This window comes from Podarcis raffonei, chromosome 15 (assembly GCF_027172205.1).
Source record: "Podarcis raffonei isolate rPodRaf1 chromosome 15, rPodRaf1.pri, whole genome shotgun sequence".
NCBI classification, from domain to species: domain Eukaryota; kingdom Metazoa; phylum Chordata; class Lepidosauria; order Squamata; family Lacertidae; genus Podarcis; species Podarcis raffonei.
The window spans coordinates 42431867-42446036 of NC_070616.1; the positions used below are offsets into that span (position 1 = coordinate 42431867).

The 14170-nt window shown below is 49.2% G+C and overlaps 1 protein-coding gene and 1 long non-coding RNA gene across 2 annotated transcripts; both read right to left on the reverse strand.

Moving 5' to 3' along the window:
* Positions 1 to 327: 327 nt before the first annotated feature.
* On the reverse strand, positions 328 to 13883 carry R3HCC1 (R3H domain and coiled-coil containing 1). Its single transcript, XM_053367819.1, has 8 exons — positions 13841 to 13883; positions 12907 to 13036; positions 10099 to 10236; positions 7863 to 9228; positions 5060 to 5232; positions 4588 to 4658; positions 3613 to 3708; positions 328 to 548 (listed from the first exon to the last, which is right to left on the reverse strand). Exons 1-8 carry the CDS (start codon positions 13881 to 13883, stop codon positions 397 to 399), a joined length of 2169 nt encoding a protein of 722 aa, XP_053223794.1. The 3' UTR covers positions 328 to 396.
* Positions 7662 to 7821, reverse strand: LOC128402513 (uncharacterized). Its single transcript, XR_008327726.1, has 2 exons — positions 7786 to 7821; positions 7662 to 7727 (listed from the first exon to the last, which is right to left on the reverse strand). It is a non-coding gene; the product is annotated as an uncharacterized LOC128402513 (long non-coding RNA).
* Positions 13884 to 14170: the final 287 nt, after the last annotated feature.

The window sequence follows — 14170 nt, forward strand, 5'->3', positions numbered from 1 at the left end:
TTTTAAATTAAAATAATATCAGCCAAGTCACATATACATAGAAGAAAACCTTTATAAGGTATTTCAGTTCTATTGCACTTGGCTAATTGGGACAGCTCTTTTTGTGCTAGAGCGCCCTCTTGTGGTGCCTGTATGAAGGTCAGCCTCCTTCCCAGCAAGCGTCAAGGAAGTTCAGTGCCCAACAATAACTCTCATGGGCTTGGAATCCCTGTCCGGTTTCAAACACAACCAGCCACTATCACCACCAACTTCTTACTACTTCCATAGTAAAAGAAACCTGCAACCACCACCGAGCCAGCTGAGCACAGATGAGGCCTGCAATCATCGTAAGTGAGGAGTACAGTTTTAATACCACCCCCAGACCATCACCTCAAGCCACACAGGGCAACCTGCTTTTTACTCTGGCAAGCTTGTGCTTTCTGCTGGATCCAGCACTTGCCAGCCGGAGCTCCGTGGAGGTTTGCGCTGTAATCCCAGGGCCCTGGTCACCAGCCTCCGAGCCACCGCCACGTCCGTCTGAGGTCTCTCTTTGGCCAGCTGAAGGAGCTCTGGGGGGAAATGGAAGAGGAGAAGGAGTCATGGAGCAAAAGGGGTGCAGTGGGAGAGAGACGCAGCCTGGTCCGGGGTGGGGAGTCTGAAGGGTCTGGCAAAAGGGGTTTGGACTCCCAGGTTCTCTTTCCACAGAAGGGAGATGGGCTGGTCTAGACATGAAGGCAGCTGGATGGGGCATAACATTGCAAGTGATGAACACCGTTTTTTAAGACTTCAAAAAAAAATTTAAAAAGCCAAGCATGAACACTATCACCTCCCTGAAAGTATATTAAAAAAGAAAATCGGCACCTCAGAGAGAAAGTTTCTTACTCAGTCCACTTCCTGCTAAAAGCCTAGCTAAATTCACTGGGCCAGTTCATACATAACAGGAATTATAGCTTCCCGATACACAAATGTGTCAGTGAACTGACTTGGATACTCTCCCCTCTTCCGATGTGCGCAGGAGGAAATGGTTGAAGGCATCTACCTTGGAGACAAGCCACAGTTTCCCATCACATCCAAACACGGGGTACTGTGGTTTGTTGAAACTCCACTTAGCGGACAAACCACTGTGGCAAATGCAGACTACTTCACAATTGCGTCGTGAACTGGGATGAGTTTGAAACCAGGACATATTTAAAGCTTAAACTATATAAAACCAGCATCCCTTCAACACACAATAATGCTGACATTTCATATCCCTTCCTATGCAATATGCTGACAATTGGTTCTTTGCAGCAACTGAGTCCTGCTCTTTTCAACAGTGCTGCTGCTGCTGCCTTTCACAGCTGCTCTTGCCCTCATTAACGCTCACACTATACATTGCTTTCTCTCTAAGCCAGGAGTGGGGAACCTGTGGCCATGCAGTGGATGTTGGGACTCCAGCTCCCATCAGCCTCAGCCAGCATGGCTAATGCCCAGGGGTGATGGAAGCTGTGGTCCAGAAACACCGAGCCACAACTTCCCCACCACCACCTCTGCTCTAGACAAACTCTGCTACCAGCTTTCAGTCCCAGATCACAGCTCCCACTTCAATAATTCCATTATCAGAACTCAAGGGCAAAGCCAGGCCACTGAGCATGTGGCCTGTGGGAAGTCTCAAGGGTTAGAGAGAGAGAGAGGTCCAGAAGCCACTGGGCCTGAAGTTTCCTTTTTTTAAAAAAAAAGATATTTATTAAAATTTCCAATTTTTATACAAACAAAAAGCAAAAAAGTTTAAAAAACACATATAGTTCACAATACTTAGTTTTCAATGACATATTTCCCTGACCTCCTCATACCTCCCCTTCTTGTAGTCCAATTCAAATTATTTATTCAGCAAATCCTTATCTCAAAGCATTACAGCTAAAAAACCCCTTAATTTCTATCCGACATCATTCAACATTCATTAATTTTACAATATTTCTGTAAATAGTCCTTGAATTTCTTCCAATCTTCTTCCGCCGACTCTTCTCCCTGGTCACGGATTCTGCCAGTCATTTCTGCCAATCCCATGCAGTCAATCATCTTCATCTGCCATTCTTCCAGAATGGGTAAATCTTGCATCTTCCAGTACTTTGCAATAAGTATTCTTGCTGCTGTTGTAGCATACATAAAGAAAGTTCTATCCTTTTTTGACACCAACTGGCTGACCATACCCAAGAGAAAGGCCTCTGGTTTCTTCAAGAAGGTATATTTAAATACCTTTTTCAATTCATTATAGATCATTTCCCAGAAAGCCTTAATCTTAGGGCATGTCCACCAAAGGTGAAAAAATGTACCTTCATTTTCTTTACATTTCCAACATTTATTATCGGGCAAATGGTAAATTTTTGCAAGCTTGACTGGGGTCATGTACCACCTGTATATCATTTTCATAATATTTTCTCTTAAGGCATTACATGCCGTAAATTTCATCCCAGTGGTCCACAACTGTTCCCAGTCAGCAAACATGATGTTATGTCCAACATCTTGTGCCCATTTAATCATAGCTGATTTGACAGTCTCATCCTGAGTGTTCCATTTCAGCAGCAAGTTATACATTTTTGACAAAATCTTAGTTTTGGGTTCTAATAGTTCTGTTTCCAATTTAGATTTTTCCACCTGGAAGCCAACTTTCTTATCCAAATTGTAAGCCTCCATTATCTGATAATAATGAAGCCAGTCTTGCACTTTGTTTTTTAGTTTCTCAAAACTCTGCAGTTTCAGTCTATCTCCTTCTTGTTCCAAAATTTCCCAATACTTCGGCCATCTGGCCTCCATATTGAGCTTTTTCTGAGCTTTCGCTTCCATTGGTGACAACCACCTTGGGGTTTTATTTTCCAATAAATCTTTATATCTAATCCAAACATTAAACAATGCTTTCCTAACAATATGGTTTTTAAATGCTTTATGTGCTTTAACCTTGTCATACCACAAATATGCATGCCACCCAAAAACATTATTGAAACCTTCTAAATCCAAAATGCCTGTGTTCTCAAGAAGCAGCCAGTCTTTCAACCAGCAGAACGCTGCTGATTGGGCCTGAAGTTTCCAGCCCTTGCTTTACCCCACCCAAGTGAACCTTCCTGCATCTGCCACACCAGGTTCAAAAACCTCTGTATGATCCTTGTTTGCTCATTAGCTAGACTTTAAACCTCAGATCAGAAACGTGGGGGCCATAAGGAATTAACCTGGCAGCTGTGAGCCTCTAAGCCCCAGCCAGTGTCCCCTTTGTGAGGAGGAGGTGAGGACCTTGGAAGTACAAAGAGACGAAAGAGGAAGTTGGAAGGGCAGCACTCTGACCCACATCCTCTTACATAGTTCTTTGGGAAGAGGGACTGACTGTTCAACCACTCTGGGAACTGTAGCTCTGTGAGGGGAAGAGGGGTTTCCCAACAACACTCTCAGCAACGAACTACAGCTCCCAGAACTCACTGAGGGAAGAAGCCATTACCACTTAAAGTGGTCTGAAACTGCTTTACACATACAGAGCAGATGGGGCTTTAGACCTTAGCAGTAAAGTGATAGACATCCATCTACATATGTGAGTAGGACATTGCCTCTTGGGAGGTGGGGTGCCAGAGGTCTTTGAAGCAGCAGCAGCTTCAAAAATGCTCTTACTTGGCCGCTGAAGAGCCTTGATTTTTGACTGCCTTGTTCCATGGATTAGGTGTCGGATCTTTAGGGAGGTATAGCTCTGTTCCAAGGCTTGAGAAGCTGAAAAAGAAAGTACGATTTTTCAGAAATAAGACCAAGCATGATTTTGGACTATATCTCCCAACAATCCCAGCAGGCACACGCTGCCTAGGGCTGATGGGCATTGTAGTCCAATCACATTATCTGGAGGCCACCAGCTTGTGGAAGGCTGACCTGAACTCTCTCCCCCAGTTGCCACAGAGGGAGTCAAATTATTTCTGGAGCAAAGCATAGATTGATGCCATGATTGTTGCCCAGTGCTTGGGAGTGTCAAATGTCTAGGGAAGATTGTTCACGCCCATTCCTCCCTACACATGCAGCCACCAGGTGAGTGCACAAAAGGCTCCCCCAGCAACAGGAGGCAGGAGCCAGAGGGGATGCATATCGCACACATTTGGTTCTCATGCAAACCCAAACCATGGTTTTGCCTCTGGAAAGCAAGGATTGGGCTCAAGCATTGCCCCTTCCAATTCCATTTCCTAACTTCCTATTTTGTGCAAACCGTGGTTTGTTGATTCAGGTATCATAGCAACAGGAAGGGAGAGTCCAAGCTTCACTTGCACAATAGCAAACCATAGTCTGCCATTCCACATGAAGCGCCTCTCTCCACAATCCATCAGCTACCTCCCTTTTATTACTCTCCTTGGCAGGGAACATTCCCTAAGAGTTGGGAGGACCAAGGAAGATCAGCTGCCTAGGAGATAAACAAACAACAGATGCAGAGACAGCCAGAGGTTCCTCCTTCCCGATATGTATGTCATTTGTAACCAGCTCTGCTTGTCTTGTGCATTCTCCTGATCTGAGAATGCCATCGCTGGAGTGGGAAGGAGAGGAAAATGCAGGCGGGGACATCGGTCAGCCCTAAACTCACAGGCATTCTTACAGAAAATCCAAAATTACCTGCTGCCAAACTGGAGAAGATCCCAAGAGCATGAGTATCATCGACCCACTGTAGCTTAAATCCACTCTCTCTAAAAGACAGACCACAGTGTTGCTTGTCAGTTACATGAAGCCATGGATAGTTCCACCCAGATAAAAATATTAACAGAGGGCCCCCCTCTCTCTCTCTCCAAGGCACCCACACCATCCCAGTTGTACACCCTTGTCCCCAGGCCACACCTCTCACTGGCCCTGCTTTGCTTCCTCCTTGAATGTTTTTTCCTGGCTGGAATGTGTCCCTAAACTCTGCATCATGCCTCTGGCTTGCCAACATCTCCAGGTCTGAGTTGGGCACATGCCCTGCTTGAAATTTCATAGATACTAGTCAGTATGTACAGCCCTGAACCAGATGGACCAAACGTCTGATTCAGTGTAACACCACTTCCAGCATTCAGCCAGTCCCAACCAGGAAGTCCCTTGCCCATCTACTTACTGGAACTCTGCAAAGGCCTCCAGAAGATGCTCGGTTTTTAGCAAGGGCGAAAAATCATATATCTCTAGCACATGGCCAAAATCTCCTTCATTGATCTGTGCTTCCCCATAGCTGGAGTAATCAAATTGGATTTTCTCAATGCTTATGTCCTTTATGGTCAAGTAATTTGTGATCTAGGGGCAGGAGAAAAGAAGAGAAAGAACATTGCAAGAACAAGAAATATTTACAGATAGGAAACATCTGTACATGGAACACAGTCAGGATCAAGCTACACCATCAGCAGAAACAGGTGGCAAAGCTTTTTCTAGACCACTTCAGCATGCAGATGTACTGCTGCATTTTTCAACATTTCCCCATTAAAAATCACCCTGCAAGTAGAAAACTAGAAAGCTGGTCTTCTGTTTTCTTCCACGTCAGTTGTGGGGTACCTTTGAACCTACAGAAGTTGCTGAACTGTAACTGCATTAGCCTTGGTCATTGGCCAGGCTAACTGATGGGACTTGTAGTTCAGGAATAGGGTTGAGTGTGGTATCGATACATTGTCCAAACCCGGTTTGAAGTCCAGATCACGATAACAGTTTCATAATTTTTGACCTGGTAATATATTGTGTCCTACATTTCTGAAGGGGAAGAAGATTCCCCGATAGCTTGCAAAGAGCTCACCCACGTGCAAAGATCAGGGTCTCCTGCCCTTTCGCCTCTGACTGAAGACCCAGCATAGCAAACGCAGGAGCCAAGCCAAGTCGATCTTATTGCCTGATCACAAAAAACAAACCTCTTACTTTGCTGATCTCCCTCCTTCTCCCTCTCTCTCCCAAGAGAGACCAGTAAGGAGAGAGTAGATTACAACAACTTGGGCTGGTCTGAAGTCCACACCCAGGAATCACCCCTCAGCTCCTGCTTCCTCCTTCCTCCTTATTTCAGGCATCATGATATATCGGTATCTCACGATTTTTAGCTGGTGATATATCTGTTGAAAACTATAAATCGCCAAGGCCTCTTCAGCAGCATCCCCACACCTGCTCTATGAGCTTGTTTTCTACATGCAAAGAGCAGGTGGTATTCTGTGCTAGTCCTGCCCCGAGGAGACCCCCTGAGGCAGGACGCAGCTGAATACAAACTAGGGGTTTCCCCCTTGGGGAGCCTTCAAACATACAACACTCCACCGACAGCCTCAAGTGGTACAGTCCACACCCTACAGTCGAAGCATGACTATACCACTTTAATAGCCGTGGCTCCCTCCAAAGGATCCTGGGAACTGTAGTTTGTACAGACTGCTAGGAGTAATTAGGAAAACATTAAGCAGCTACAGTTCCCAGGGTTTTTCTGGGGAAGCCAGACTGCTAAAATGGCAAGAGAGTGGATGGTGCAGGCGTGATCCAGTAACAGTTTTTCCCCACACGGTTCTGCTGATCCACCTCTCCCTTTTTTGTGCCGAAGGGCAGCTCCACACAGGAGGGGCTTTTGGGTGCTAGCTGAGCCCCCGAGTAATCCTTTGTTATGCTGCTACTTTAGCATTTTGGTTGCTTGTTGCTGAAACTGAGGAAGGATCCTATGTCAGGGATAAAGGACCCAAATCGGCCTGTGGAGGTTCAGTCCCTGCCATCTCCAGGGAGGGGTGGGAGAGACCCCCTTTGAAATTCTGGGGAGCTGCTGCCCATCAGTGTAGACCAGGGGTAGAAAACGTGATGTCTCCGGGTACAGTTGGACTACAACTCCCATCACCCTGACAGCTGGCCATGCTAGCTTGTAGCCCAATAACGTCTGGAGGCTCTTCCTGGAGTAGGGAAATACTAGATGGACCAAGAGTCTGACTCAGTAGAAGGCAGCTTCATAAGTTCTTAATCATTTTGGAAAGCGCTGTAGCTCCTGGCAGAGCATCCTGCTTTGGGTGTAGAAGGCCCCAGAGTCAACCCTTGGCAGCTCCAGACAAAAAGGAGCTTCCATAGGTCGCAGGAGAGCCCTTTCCCAAGAACTTAAAGCACCACTGCCAGCCACAGTAGACCAGGATGGGGAAGCCTTTTGAGCCCTGGAGCCACAGTTCCCCATGGGCTCACGCCAGTGGGGGCAGAGCCATGGGGTTTGCTCTGCGTGAGCCAATCATGGCTTCTTCGGGAGAAGCAAGCCACAAATGCTGGTTGGGATGGGATGCAAACCAGCTGCACTGTGGTTTGCCTCCCTGCTGAAGAGAGGAAGCAGCAAAGTGGAATTACTAGAGCTGTGGGCACCTACAAGCAGCCTGGGAACAATGTGGCTAAAAGAAACCACACTGAATGGCTTAACACAGCCTTTGCCAACCTGGTGCCCCCCAGATGTTCTGGACCACAACTCCCATCAGGGCCAGCAGGGGTGGAGGAAGAGGGGGACAATGGGGGCAGGCCGTCCCAGGTGTCACCACCGAGGGGGGTGACAAAATGCCGGGTGACACTCACTGTGGGGTCTGCAGCATGCCTGCAGGCTCCGCACTGCCCCAAACAGTGTGCCCGCCACCTCCTCCTCAGCTGAGTGGGAGGAGCCCAGCAGACTCCTTGGAGGCCCTGTGGAGCGTCCTGCCCAGCCCCGCCCCCAGGCACAAGGCATGCATACAGCCCCAGGCGCCCAATTGGCTTGCTCCGCCACTGAGCACCAGGCAGGACAGCAGAAAGGGCTCCTGATTAGCAAAAGCTGCCTTAGTGTTCCACAGCCATAGTGCTAAACCTTGGCTTACTGTTACATCTGAATGCAACCATAGTGCTAAACCATGGTTTACTGTTACATCTGAACCAACCCACTCAGAAACAAGTCTGTAAGTTAAATCTATTACCTCTTGTAAGAGTTCAGTGCCGCAATCATCCTCAAAGATGCTGTCCTTTTCTTCCACTGCAGAGTGCCCCACACTTCTATCTCCAGAAGAGAATTCTAGCCCAGGCCACTGGTTACCTTCCAGGTCTACCACTGCTTTCTCCTGGCTTTCAAATACAAGGTTGGCTTTATCAGGATCAGACAGAGAAGTACTCAAAAAGGGGAGAGCCTGTGGATCCAACGCGGGTCGATCTTTGCCACTTTCCATTACAGGAGTGGGTGCCCCATCTGGCCCAGAGCCACAAGGACTACTTTGACCCTGAGCAGCCCCGTAGGACTCTGTTTGGCTACACTCCAATGCCTCAGCGCAGTCCTTGTCCTGGGTTTCCAGTGCTGATGCCTCTGGGCTTCGTTGGAATGCAAGGTCATCCACAGTGCCATCTTCCGGCAAGGGCAGCATCTCGCTACACTCTACCTCAGTGGCACAAGCACAATCATCACCCTTATCTTCTGCAAGGGAGAGATCATTATGAGGCTCTGACAAAATGGCATCTGCAATGTCTCTCACATGGTCTTCCAGAACAGGTGGGAAAACACCACTTTCCAGTACAGGGGAATCCTGCTTTTCTGCAACTGAAAAGCTTACGCTCAACTCTAGAGCAACAGCATCTAGAGGTCTCTCATTCTGGCCTTCTGGCAAAGGCTGATGTCCACTTTCTTTGGACAGCACCCCACCAGAAGGCTCTTTCTTCTGCTCTTCTGGAAGGCCTGAGGTTTCACAGCACTCTAGGACCAAATCATCTCTGCTATCTTTACTAGGGCTTGGGCTGCTCTCCAGCACTGAGACTACCTGGCCGATGTTGCTCTGGCCATCCGGCTTTGATGGATTAGACACACATTCCGACAGAAGGCAGCTTGAGTGCTCCATAGCCCCTTCGCCACTTATACTACTGAGCTCCAAATTATCTGTACACATCTCTCTAGGGCTTTCAGCCTCTGGGTGATGCACGCAGGGATCACTGCTGGCAGGTAAGCTGTTGGCAGCTGGTATCCTTTTGGTGCTATGAGTGGCACTGGACATCTGGTGACCATCCTCACTGACCCCAAAGCCGGCCACCTCACTCGCAAAGGCCTCCGCACCTTCCTGCCTCAAGCCCTCAGGCTTCTTGCGCATGGCTCTGGGAACATACAGAGCTCTGTCCGGCTTCCTCCGGGGCTGCCTCCTGCCCCGGCCACCTCCCTTCCGGCCTTGGGAGCCATCTGCCAGCGTGTCCATGTGATGTGGGCCTCCTCTGGCTCGGCCTCCTCTGCTTCTCGACTGGGGAGGGTGGCCTGAGCTGGGGGCACTGCTACAGGAGCCATTTTGATCATCTGGTTCATCTGGCAACCTAAACCCAAGAGAGGAAGAAGAACAGCAGAAAGGAGGCGTTCCAAGGAGCTCGTCATGTGTGACCTGCTCCCTGTGAACTGCTCCCTTTCAAGCACGGGACCCCAAAACAAAGCGCTTTCCTCAGTAAGAAATCCAACCTTACCTAACCCTATTGCAAGTTTACTCCAAATTAAATCTCCCTGTGGCCCTCTGGGACTACAACGCCCATCATCCCTGACCACTGACGACATCCCTGGTTTGCCGCTTTAAGCGCATGAACATCAGGTCCTGCTTACATATTTCTTATGGAGTAGGAGCTGATAGACCTTTCCAATGGGCCACCCAATTATCAACGCCCCCCCACGTCAGGTGGCAGCTTCAAAGGAGCTCGCTGTCAGCATTAATCCCATCAGCCAGTAGCTCGTGCTTCCCAGAATTCCTGTTTGCTGCCCCATGTGGAGGGAGCTTCTGAATTCCTCAACACTCAGGAGCCTGGCTTACATCTTAAGGAAAATTTTACAGGAACCTCCCAACTGGAGTCTGAATTTGGCTTGCAAAGGCTGTCTTCCCAAGCCATGCCCACTTGCCCCACACTGGATGTCCTATATGGAAGGTGTGGGGCAGATGCAGGTGGAGCTGTCTGCTGAAAGAGGCTTTTGCCAACACCACTACCCATCAGCACTTGCAAACCCCTGAGGAAAATGCTTCCGCTGATGTCATGCTGACACCAGGCAATTGGCAGATGAGCAGCTCAGCCCACCTGTCAAAATGCCCCACTGGAATTGTGGGAGATAAGAATTCAGCCCACAGGCTGGGAAAGTTTCCCCGCTGCAGTCTTTGCCCTTGGGGAGAAGGTGAATCAAGGGCTGTAGAACTGTGAGAGTCCAACCTGATCGCTGAGTGACAGACCACCGTCCTCCTCCTCCAGCCTTCTCCAACCGAAAAGCTGCTCAGCTGGTCGACATCATCCACAGTCCTGTGGATCAAGTACCGCAGGCGACTGGACAACGGAGGAAACAAGAGGACTCTGGAAAAGGAAAGGTAAAGGACAGAAGAGTCAGTAGGGAGTGGTCAGAGGTTGTGCCAGATGTCCCCCAATTTCTGGCCATTTTGCAGCTGTGGTAAAAACAACTCGCATTCATAAGGAAGGGGGCAGGGAAAGACTAAAGCCCTCCAGATATCACTGAACTACAACGCAAATCATCTCTAACCATCAAGGGTGTTTTTTTAGTGTACAGTCAAACACCAAATGTGAGGTTGGAAAAAATGTGCATTTGGACAGCTGATAATGTAGTTTGAAAAAATGGGGAGGGAGATATCAGACATATTAAGCATAAATGCATGTGAAGACAGGCTCCGGCGGATGGAGCGGACAAGACCAAGAGTGGGTCCAACGGTCAAGAAGGCAGTTTCTGCATATGCTGTCAAGGGAAGTGAGGGGCAGGTGGGGCTCGTCCACCTGGGAAGGAGGCCCACCTAGGAGAAGGAAAACTCTGACTCTAAACCTCCACTGCCTAGCAGAACATCTTCAGGAGAAGACAAGACTCAGGAGTAAACCCTACACAAACCCGGAGCAAAGTCCCTAAGGCAGTTGGGTGGTGCCTTGTACGCCTTCTTCCAGCAACCAAACTGGTACCAAATGTCTCGCTCTGCTTTCCCCTGGACCACGTCAGCGAGGCCAGGAGGGAGGCTCTTGTCGTCTGGGCAGCCCAGGACCTCCATACAAAGAGCCCAGCCTTGTGCCCCAGGGAGGTCACTTTGGTGTGGCAAATGCAGCAGTTTGACTTCACCCCCAGAGGCCCACGCCACTGTCTCTCGAGACAGACAGGTGCCAACAAATAGGCAATGGCAGGAACAGAATGTGCACGTATTATATAAGCGTAGAACGGACAGCTTCCATACTTAATTTAAGCTGCCCAAGACATATAAAGCACTTTCCTCTTTTTCATCTTTGGGCAGGTAGTGTCTCACTGCAACCCTGAATAGTAGATAACTTTAAAGAATTCAATTTTCTGTGCCTTCAAGTTATGCAGCTAAAGCAGATTCATCAATGAATCGTTGCTCTATAGCACAGAAGGACTCCTAACCCCTGGGGAGAAACTGCAGTGGTACAGGGTAGAAATAAGGAGCAAGGCACACTTTGTATTTGCCCAGCCTTTCTTTTTCCCTTTTCCATTTTTTTGGGGGGAGGGTGTCTGATTGGTATTGGGGCCTGTGCTATTTAACTTGTTCATAAACAATCTAGAGTTCGGGGTGAGCAGTGTGGTACCATGTTTGCTGATGATACTAAACTGTGCAGGGCATTAGAACAGAAAGGGAAGAGCTCCAAAGAGACCTTTCCAAATGGAGGGAATGGTCAGTAAAATGGCAATGTAAGCAAGTGTAAAGGAGGGGCAAAAAATAATAATTTCGCATGAGGTCCGAACTGGCAATGACTGACCAGGAGTGAGATCTTGGAGTTGTGGTGGAGAGCTCAATGAAACTGTACCTGATGTGTGGGAGCTGTGAAAAAGGCAAATTCTATGCTGGAAATCATTAGGGGGGAACTGAAAATAAAACTGCCAATAGGATAATGCAGTTATACAAATCTATGATGCAACCACATTTAGAATACAGTGGTGCCTCGGGTTAAGTACTTAATTCGTTCCAAAGGTCCGTCCTTAACCTGAAACTGTTCTTAATCTGAAGCACCACTTTAGTTAATGGGGCCTCCTGCTGCTGCCATGCTGCTGGAGCACAATTTCTGTTCTCATCCTGAAGCAAAGTTCTTAACCTGAGGTACTATTTCTGGGTTAGCGGAGTCTGTAACCTGAAGCGTATGTAACCTGAGGTACCACTGTACTGTATACAGTTCTGGCCATCTCATTGCAAAAAGGATATTGCAGAGTTGGAAAAGGTTCAAAAAAGGGAAGCCAAAATGACCAAAGGGATGGAGAAACTCCCTATGAGGAAAGGTTATAGCATTTAGGGCTTTTAGTTCAGAGGACAGGTGAGTAGGAGGAGACATGATAGAAGTGTGTCAAATGATGTACATCATGGAGAAAGAGGAAAACTCGTCTCCCTCTCGCATAACACTAGAACATTCAATGAAGCTGAACGTTGGAAGATTCAGGATGGACAAAAGAAAGTATTTATTCACACACCACGCAGTTAAACTGTGGGATTCAGTTCCACAAGCAGCAGCAATGGACACCAACGTGGAGGGGTTTGAAAGAGGGTCAGAGAAATCCAGGGCTTTAAGTGGCTACTAGCCACAATGGCTCCACTCTGCTTCCAGAGTCAGAGGCAGCAGCCCTGAGGGCCAGATGCTGGGAATCACAAGGGGAGAGGCTGCTGTTGTGCTGAGTTCGTTTGCCTGGTTTCTATGGGCACCTGGTGGCCCACTATGAGAGCAGGATGTGACACTGAACAGGCCTTTGGTCTGATCTAGTAAGGCTCTTCTTAGGTCCTTAGCCTTTTCTGAACATGGTCGCCCAATGCGCCTTCCAGCTTGGGCACCTGCAGCGCTGGACTTGGGAGACTCTAAATGTCTCTAAATGTTGTTGGATGCTGCCTCCAATCAGAGCCAGCCAGCGCACAGCCAATGGTCAGGGACCTGGAGGGCACCTCACTGCCTCACCTGTGGCAGACTACCATACAAAGGCCTAAAGCAGAGGAGGACAGCTGCATCCGCCAGCTGCTGACAGGAGCCACTTACTTCTCCAGCTGGTTGTGAAGCAGGAAGTGGTCCAATTCCTCCACAATCTTGTTGACAAAGTCATTCTCCGTGGGGGAAAGGAATACACCGTCCAAACAGCGCAGCGCCAGGGTGACGGTGGGGTGGTGGCCTGTCGGGAGGAGACAAAGCAGGGTTAGCCATCCGACTGGTTAAAAAGAAATGTATTCACTTTGTTAGAACAATTGAGCATGGCAAGTTCATCAACAGGCTTGATACTCGTTTGCAGATTACATTTCTTTTTTGAAAAAGCAAATTTATTGTAAAACAGTTAAAAGTAACTTTAAAAACAACTTGCTGTAAAATGAACGCAGGTGGGTTAGGTTACCAGAAATGGGAATGAACTTCTTAGGAAGATAGGAAGCTGCCTTGTGGTCAGTATTGCCTACACTGACTGGCAGCAGCTCTCCGGGATTTCAGGAAGGAAGTGTCCCTCAGCCCCACCTGGAGATGCCGGGATTGAACCTGGGAGCTCCTGCATGCACACCTAGTGTTCCCTAACTTGGGTCTCCAGCTGCTGTTGGGCTACAACTCCCATCATCCCTAGCTAGCAGGACCAGTGGGCATGGAAATTGTAGTCCTAACGCAGCTGGAGACCCAAGTTCTGGAAACGCTGCTCTCACCAGTGAGCAGTTCTGGCCCTTCCTCCTTCTAACTGGCTGTGTCGAAAGACCAGCTGCAAAGTTCTTTAAAAAGGGAAATTCATGAAAGAGACACGTTTTTAAAAGGCAGCTGGCTTAAGCAGACAGCAAGCTCCAGAAAACAGCTGGCTGCACTGAGCGTCCTCGAGGGACGCCGTCTGACGGGTCAACTGGCCGGGGAGGGGCGCTTTTAGGAGACAAAGGCGGGATGGGGAGCCGGGAAGAGGGAAAGGGCAGCCGGCTCCCGGAGGGAGAAGCCCCGGGGGCGAAGAGACCTGGAGGAAGCAGCCGCGTTTTCTCGCTTTGAATCGGAACCATTTCGCCCCCCCCCCGCGAAAACGCCGCCGGATCCGGGGGGCCTGGCAAGCGAGGGCGCCGGAGGCTCCGTCCGTGCGGGGCCCAGCGCCGCGCCTCCCTCCCGGCCCACTTGCCGAGCGGGGAGCGGAGAGGCGAGGCGGGCGCGCCCGGAGGGGGCAGCGGCCTCTCCACGGACAGCCGGCTGCTCGCCCGCCGAGGGCACGTACCGCAAGGCCCGGCGTGCAAGGGCTCCCGGGGCGGCGGCGGCGGCGATGATTGCGGAGGCTCCTCCCTCCGCCGGGGGGGCT

Coding starts and splice junctions, on each gene's coding strand:
- R3HCC1 (XM_053367819.1), bottom strand. CDS start 13,883: ATGGTTCCGATTCAAAGCGAGAAAACGCGGCTGCTTCCTCCAG. Junction 13,037..13,840: donor AACGCGGCTGCTTCCTCCAG/GTCTCTTCGCCC, acceptor TCCTCCCGACAG/GCCACCACCCCACCGTCACC. Junction 10,237..12,906: donor CTTCACAACCAGCTGGAGAA/GTAAGTGGCTCC, acceptor TTCCTTTTCCAG/AGTCCTCTTGTTTCCTCCGT.